General features: G+C 36.0%; 1 protein-coding gene across 3 annotated transcripts in view; it reads right to left on the bottom strand.

Annotated features, from left to right (window-relative positions):
- Nucleotides 1-5124: 5124 nt before the first annotated feature.
- Nucleotides 5125-8758, bottom strand: part of cnpy1 (canopy FGF signaling regulator 1) — a 42967-nt gene continuing 39333 nt past the window's right edge. For all 3 annotated transcript variants that reach the window (XR_001777516.1, XM_008433555.2, XM_008433556.2), the window contains one exon: nucleotides 5125-5292. Coding sequence is in view for 1 of the 3 variants with exons in the window: in XM_008433556.2 (XP_008431778.1) it covers nucleotides 5252-5292 (41 nt within the window). In the remaining 2 variants the exon portion in view is untranslated. The remainder of the gene's footprint in view (nucleotides 5293-8758) is intronic.

Raw genomic sequence — 8758 nt, 5'->3', positions numbered from 1 at the left:
TGGGGTATGCTGGGGTATGTTGGGGTATGCTGGGGTATGTTGGGGTATGCTGGGGTATGCTGTGTTTGTTGGGGTATGTTGGGGTATCCTGGGGTATGCTGGGTATGTTGGGGTATGTTGGGGTATGCTGGGGTATGTTGGGGTATGCTGGGGTATATTGGGGTATGCTGAGGTATGCTGTGTATATTGGGGTATGCTGGGGTTTGTTGGGGTATGTTGGGGTATGTTGGGGTATGTTGGGGTATGCTGGAGTATGGGGGTATGTTGGGGTATGCTGGGGTTTGTTGGGGTATGCTGGGGTATATTGGGGTATGCTGAGGTATGCTGTGTATATTGGGGTATGCTGGGGTATGTTGGGGTATGTTGGGGTATGCTGGGGTATGTTGGGGTATGCTGGAGTATGGGGGTATGTTGGGGTATGTTGGGGTATGCTGGGGTATGGGGGCACAGAACCTGGATGATGGTCAAAATTTTTCCACACAAAGCAGGAAATGATGACACTCAGGCCAAAATCTTCACTCTATCCTGCTCCAACTGGAAATTTTAATAAATCATTAGGAATAGTACAGCAAAAACATAAAGCCTAGGCTGGTGTTTACATTTGAAGCATGCTTTTAAAATCATACAGGAGTTTATTGTTCTTGCAGGAGTTTATTTTTTTTGTATTCCTTCACACCTCTGATTTGAAGCAAACTGGAAGACTTTGCAGCTTTTATTTAAGTTTTAAAATAATTTTGAAGCAAATGTTTACTGCTTGCAGTTTTTTAATGTCCAAACACTTTCTATGGTATAAAGAAAAGCTACATCATATTTCTTGAGGAGAAAAGAGGATTTATTTTTGTTTTGTTTTGTTTCAGCATCAGGTTTTAGAATTTCTTCAGCAAATAGACAGGAAGAGTCTAATGATAATAAACCTGGAGAGGACAGTACCAATTCATGTGTTGTCTTCATTAACAAAACAGGACTTGCCTCAGCAGAGCCTGGTATAATCTAGAATGAATCTAACTAAACGCTAATGTGTGAACACTTGCAGGTTATATCCGTGTTTCTTTCTAAGATTATTTGGATTGTTGTCATAAAAATAAACAGAATTAATATGAGGTAAATTGTAAGGTCTGACCATAAGAGCCTGGATATGTTAAAAAAGGAAAAAAAAACCTTTCAGTGCCACTCTGTGTTGCATCTATTCAAATCAGTTGTTCTTCAGTGAATGCCAGCCCAAAACAGGACTTCCTGCAGTGGAGTCCAAACCTTTTGCCATGTGACCCAAATTCATCAAGCTGAAAGTGTTTTCAGGCCTAACAAAATCATAATAAAAAAAAAAATGCAAACATTTTTTTATTTTGTCTTTATTTTTACCTTCTCAGCCATAAACTAAATATTTAGTATTTTAGTGAAAATGAAAGTTATTTTTGTAGAAAACATAAAAACACAGAGATTCATCTTATTTATAGATGAATGTCGATTGATTGCTCTCTATGTTCTTAGCCTAGAAACAATTTAAGCATTTGAGTAAAAAGCTAGTGGATTTCCTTTTAAGTTTTTTTTTTTTGGTTTGGCTTAGGTGGCTGAGAGTAGTTGTACAGAAAAGTAGGTAATGAGAGATGGGGAAGATATGCAGCAAAGGTCATCAGGCCGGGAATCAAACCTGTGACATCTGCGTTGAGGACTAAGGCCTCCAATATATGGCTTGTGCCACCACAGCACCCTAAAGCTGCTGGATTTTTGGAGAATCAAAGTAAATTAATAAAAAACAAATTAAGTAACCTTAATTTATCAAGTAAAATCTCACCCAAAATGTGTTTAAAAGTACTAAAACCCTTGCAAAAGCCTGTAAGCAGCACACCGTGAGCTAACATACTTTTAAGGTGCTTTTCATAAATGTACCTGATGAAAATATGTGTTTCAACATACTTTTCATTAAACTCACATTTGTATATTAATTTTTTTCTTGGTCTAATGTAATATATTTCTAGTGTTTTCATTAGCTGTAAGCAGAATCACATCATAAATAATAGAAATAAAGGCACATAAACATCTATCTGTGTGGAATTAATGGAATTAATATGTATTGCTTAGTGAAATATAAAATAATATATAAAGCAATGAAACAAGATGTCTTTTTCAAGTGTTAACATCTACAAATTATACTGAATGTTTGATTTTATTTTTTACATATTTGTCTGTAAGCAATACTGATGTCCTTTAATATCCTAAGTTATAAAGTTGTTGCCAGATTTAGTGGTTGTTACACCTAAATGTCTCTTATTTGAATTTTTGTCACTTTTACTTGCATTAAATTCACAGAAAGCCTAATTTCAAAGAACTATAAAACACTTAATATGTAGAAAAACTTAACATTTTATCATAAAAATTTGAAAAATGGAATGCAAAGAAAAAAAAAACACCTAACATTCTCACTACCAAAGCATTTAACCACCCTTTGTGGCAGTCATTATGAAATAATGAAAAGATGGAAATGAAGTTTGTTAATCACCGCTTAATCACGACGCTGCGTCTGTTGACATATATCTAAGGTTTCATTTAGTAACACTTAAATCCAGCACACTTGTCTTATTTCCTGAGTATGGGAACATTTCAGTCACATTTCTCTCTTCCCTGGTTAAATACAAGTTAAAAAACATAACACTGATTTATCTATAAAGTTCAGACATCCTCTTGTCATAAACTTCACCTCTCCAACAGGCAGAGGAAAAGGGCAGACGAGTAGAGAAAAGAAAAGTACATATCACAAAGTACCGATGTCTCCTGTGTCTCAGTCAAACAAAAGATTGCCCATCCAGTCCCCCTCCCCCACTGAGAGATTTGCCCATAGTTCTCTAAACGCTTCCTAGTCAAACTTGGAATATGGAATGAAGAGGACAGGGGCTTTGTGGCGGAAATATAATTACAGCCACTAAAAGATGGTGACGGTGAAGAAAGGGAGATGACATCAGGGCAATTTCACACCCAGGTCTTCGATGGCCAGGCCAAGCCTGGATGTTGCTGCAATACACTGATCAAAGCCTGCTGCAGCTGGCCTGCACCCCCCACCCCCTGCACCCCTCACCCCCTGCACCCCCGTCTACCACCACCAAAAGAGGAGACTTATTTATGCTAATCTCCAGGACAAATATATTTTTAATCTTGTTAGAAAACAATTTAATACTGAAGTTCAGTGACTAAACTTTATGAGAAAACAGTGGTGATTCAACAATGCATGACTATTTTTGCTTTAATACTTTGTTTCAAAGCTGATGTTCAGTGTCGGAATATAATTATCTTTCTGCAGTAACAACATAACGGTGCTGTACCAGAAGCCTGGTGCATCTGGGACGTGACATCATGTTTTTAACCCAGAGCAGTGGGAGGGAACAGAAAGGTTTCTGAACATGGTGGCATGTTTACAAAAATATTGGCATATCATCTTTGTTATCTTATGTAACCAACTCCAAGCACTTTTAAACCACATTTAGACATCTCTATGAATGTTGTTTCACATTTCCTTTCGCTTTTCACCCACAATGTCACATTAATTAGACAGAGGACAATGCCATTGTTTCAGTCTAGTTAACAAAAAGTTACTTGAAGGCACATTTCAGGGACATTGTAACTGGAAGTACAACAACTAATAGCTCTTTTATGGTTAATGTGAAGAAAGAGACATTCAACTTTGCTCACCCTCAATGAATCTCTTAGTTGTGTAATAACTTTGGTTAACTTAGGTGAAAGTGAGCATCTAAGGGTCTCATACATCCTTAGCTTTAAAATGTTTGGTTTTCATCTAGGGCTGAAATGATTAATCATGATTATTGAAATAACCAGTTAACAATTAGTCAATTAATTGTTAAAACTAAAACTATTTGCTGAAAGAACAACATACTCAGTAATTAATCCAAAACTGTACACATTTTGAATTTAAAATAAAAAACCCCTCTGTTTGTCAATCTGCTCTACTAAATAAAACTCAAGAGGTACCATAGTTTTAGCTTCACCTGGTTCACATTCTGTAAAATATAAAACAAATCTACTATTAAGCACCTTTGAAGAAATTGTGACCAGATCAGCCCTGCTCTGTACTGATGCTCAGTCGAGCACAAAGACCTCAGCTTTTCATGTTCGAATGATTTTTTACCTGCAGATCCATCCTTTGTACAAATGATCAAGCATTCACTAAAAGAATTCTGTTACTGCACTTTCGACAATTAATTTTTTATTTTCTTATATGAAAAAAATGGAATTATTTCTTTATTAATGTATTTCTAATATTGTGAAAAGAAGCTTAAGTGGTTTAATGAAAAATCTGTGGAAGGTGCCATTTTTTTAAATCTGATTGATAAATTGTCAGAATAATTGATAGAACAATCAATAACTACAATAATATTTTGCTCTAGAAAGAATTTGTCCTGAGTTCACAACTGCTTTAGCATATGAGTGGAGCAACTAACCAGTGACCCATATGCTGCTCAGGTTTTACTTTGTCGTCTAACTAATGACCCAACTTTGAAACACAATGAGCTTTTCTAAACACTGAGAAGGTAAAATAAATGTCTAATTTTGAAATAAAAAATTCAAGTCTGCTCCTCCATCACCTTAATAAAAATCATAATACAAATATACAGTGAAAAGGGAGCAGCAATGAGAAGCATTCTCCTCACATGGCAGATTTACTTAATGGACCAATCTTTAAAATGTCTTGAAAGGTTCGTTTCCACTTTTGTTCCGGAACATTTCATCCAGTCTGACTGTTTTTTCCAATGTGGAATCTGAAAGATGAGCCAAGTATGTAGATGACAGTCCCTGAATCAGGGTGTTCTTCTCCACTGCACTGCGCCGCTTTTGTCTGGGGAAACCGATCTCCACCCACAGCAACAGAGGAGTCCAGAATGAGATGAAAAAACAGTGAAGTCAGCCTAATGCTGGGGATATTTAGAGAAATTCTTATCCATCCAAAAATCCCCCCTCCCTGTAACTTGACAATTTATGTTGTAGATCTCCAACTACTTTACAGAAACAAGAAAAATCTAGAAGTCTACTCTTGATCCTGAAAAGGTTCCCACAGTGGAAACAGCTTAAAATATACAGGACTATGTGCACAAGTAGAGACAAAATGGAAACAAATAGTGTGTTCTCTCAACATTTTATATTTTATTTGTTTACAAAAGTTAATTGGTACAATGATTTTCTGAGTTTCAAAATTATCTTTGAAAAGTTGTTCACTCCAAGACCAAGGCAGAAGTGATTTCAATCACTACAGCTCGTCATTTGGCTGACTGTCGTCTTTACAGTAATCTGCACAAAAAGAGGGAAAAAGAAACACCTGTCAGCCTGTCAGTTAGTTTTCTGCCATAAGTAGTGCATGTAGGCCAAACATATAATTATAATTTGCCTTTTGGATAGAATCTGCCATAAGAGCTGAAGAGGTCTGCAGCTCCTCCTCACGAGGCTCTCATGGTTATTACTCAGATTAATATTGCTCCTTGCATATATGTCAGTTTAGATTAACAGCTACTTTACGTTATGGTACACTCTTATTGAACATATTCCCAATAAGTTCCCGTTTAAACAGTTTTATAAGCTGGTTTATATTTGTACTTTTTTTAAAACTCTTCATTCAACCCATTCCATACATTTACTCCACACACCAATAAACAAAAACTCTTCTTGGTTGTTCTAATACATTGTTTTTTAAAATGTCCTCCTCTTAAATTACAACCCCCCTCTCTGTCACAAAACATTTTTTGTATATTGTGTGGAAGTTGATGATTTCTTACTTTAAACATGAATTGTACAGTTATAAATGTTACAAGGTCCCAGAATTTCAGTATATTTGATTTAAAAAATAACAGGTTTGTGTTCCCAATATCCCACTTAGGGTCCCACCAAGTTATCATTACTGACATAAATTTGTTATAAAAGTGTTACTGATTGCACTTTAATAATTAGGTAACTTTATGTTATTAAAGGTAAARTTTAAACAGTAATGATTTCTTCTTCAATGTCAAGTTGTCATAACAAAGAACTTTTGAATAATGTCAACTTTGTATTAACAGTGTCATAATTTACCGAATGACGCTTTATGACAACAGTCATAAATATTCATGAAGGCTTATTCATGTTCATGACAGGYGTTATGTCATGTTTATGACGGTGTCATGACAGTGTTATTCACCCCCCTTCAAATAAAGTGTTACCATGTATTTTATAAGGTTTGATACTTTGACTATGTCATTTATATATAAATTGAATAATTTGGGTCCCAACACTGATCCCTGCGTACAGGGGCGCTGCCAGGAATCTTGGGCCCCCTGAAAAAAATGTAATCTTGCCCTCTCCCCACATGCAGCTGCTGTTAAAATTTCTTGAGTCTATCTGACCCATCAAAAGTGTCTCAATTTCAATGATTTGCTTGCCTTGCTTTCTTTGGTCCAATATTGATAACTAGTACAATATTTATTGCTCATGAAATTTATATGCAAGAGTAAAATTCAGTATGCATACAGTATGCAAGTAGGTTGCTTACATTTTTTCTATTAGTTTTAGATTACTGAAATGTCTCTCCCCATGAGCAAGTCATAGGCAAGATGCAAAATATACATGAAGCAATACATACTTCTCAAAAATGCTATGTATTTGCATTTTATTCAAGCTTCAGTACATAACTTTAATCAAAAATATTTTCTCCATATTTGTTAAAGTTGTCACGATGTCGTAGCAGTTTGTTATGAGACAAATAATCTGTGAAAACAATCAGTCTCCTCCATCTCCTTCCTGAATTACTATTACTGGTTAAAGTAATGCACCGTTCTGACCAAAACAACCAATCAGAACCAGTAGGAGGGCCTTAGTGCTGTCAATCAAACTCATTCACTCACTGCTAAATGTGCTAATGGTGGAGAAACAACTTGTTACAGGAAAATTGTTTATCTGCCATCACTGGTAGCTATGCTTACTAGACAAAGCATTTACAACAGGCTATGCTAGCTGCAGAATAGCACAGAGCAAGGGGGAGGAAGGATGAGCAGCACCACATGAGATTGTGATTGACAGCACTAAAACTCTCCTGCCACTGACTGGTTGTTTATAGCACTGGGAGAAAGCAGAGGAAATAGATTCTTCACAAATTATCTTTCATGCCATACTGTCACAATATAATGACAGTTTTAATAAATATGTGGACAAATTTGTTTTTAGAAAAGTTACATACTGCAGCTTTAATTTCACTTAGGAGAGAACAGGTCAGGAGGGACGTGGGTTAGAGCTTCTGCTGACTGGCTCATCTGTTGTTAAGTGGTAAAAGGTACAAGGGACAAGTTCAATATGTGAGTATCTTTGTAATTATTTTCCTTAATTCATTAAATGCTACTGAAATGGAGGCAAACAGTAGTCTGTAGCTAAGCTAAACTATGCTAAATGGTTGATAATCTCACATAGTCTACCCACCTCTCGGAGAAAAACTGGGTTATAAATTGACACTCTTGCCTTTTTCTCTCCCTCGCTCTATTTCTTTTTTCCTTGTTTATTTATTTATTTTTTTAAAAACCTGACTTTATAACTTTTCTTAACAGCATAGTAATATCCACAGTCGTTCTTGTTTCCTACTGTCTGCTGCAAACAGCGTCACTCTCAAGGCTCCAAGCAGGAACGAACCATTTCATGAAGATCCAGGGGGGTTCAGGGCAAATATGAATGTGTGTTTTTTGGTCTGGGAGTGGGAACATTACATTTTTACTGCTAAAAACAATCTTTGAAAATACAATATGATTAATTTTGTAATTGACAGGGCCCCAATTTTTTTTAATTTCTATGAACAATAAATAAAAAAATAAATTGTGGAGGGCCCCCTGTTGGTCAGGGCCCCTAGTATTGTCATCACTTCTCCCCCCTATGCGCCCCTGTCTGCGGAACCCCACAAGTTATGTTTAGTAAATCTGATATCTGATTATCAAATTCTACAAATTGTTTCTTTTGTCCATTGTAGCTTCTAAGCCAGTTTAATGCTACCCCTGTAATTCCAAACCTTTCCAGTTTTTTTAATAAGATGTCATAATTGATGGTATCGAAGACTTTATAGAAAAAGGAAAAAAATAAGGGCCCTTTTAACAAAATTAATGATATTGTGTTTTTTAAATTGTTTTTAGCAGTAAAATGAAATATTACCCCTTTCCACACCAAAAAGCACACATTCATATTTGTCCAAAACACCCCTATGGATCTGCATGAAATGGTTCAGTGGAAGACGACAAGAATGACTGTGGTGGTTAATCTGCTGCTGAGGAAAATAGTAAAGTCAATGTTTCTCCAACAAAGCCTGGTAGACTGTGTGAGATAATCAACCATTTAGCATAGTTAGCTTAGCTACAGACTACTGTTTGCCTCCATTTCTTTTAATAAATGAGGGGAAAATATTTACCAACATATTCATAACATGTCCCTATACCTTTGACCACACTTAACAGATGAGTCAGTAAGCAGCAGCTCTAACCACTATAACCTCTCACTCCTTTCCCAGTGACAAAGGTGAGCTACACTGTGTTCAATGACAAGCTATGTAGCATCATTCCTTAAAATCTATGTGGAATTTTCCTGTCTCTGCTCTTTTTACTAAAACACAGTAAAAACAATATTTATTACTGAACAGAAATTAAAACAATCTTTATAACATGATAATAAAAAAACAGCCTCCTGTCAGTCCAGACGTAGTCTGCATTTACATTGCCACATCCCTCCTGACCTGTGAAATTAAAGCTGCGGTATG

Source organism: Poecilia reticulata, linkage group LG17 (genome assembly GCF_000633615.1).
Source record: "Poecilia reticulata strain Guanapo linkage group LG17, Guppy_female_1.0+MT, whole genome shotgun sequence".
Taxonomy (NCBI): domain Eukaryota; kingdom Metazoa; phylum Chordata; class Actinopteri; order Cyprinodontiformes; family Poeciliidae; genus Poecilia; species Poecilia reticulata.
This window is presented reverse-complemented; position numbering and strand designations above follow the sequence as displayed.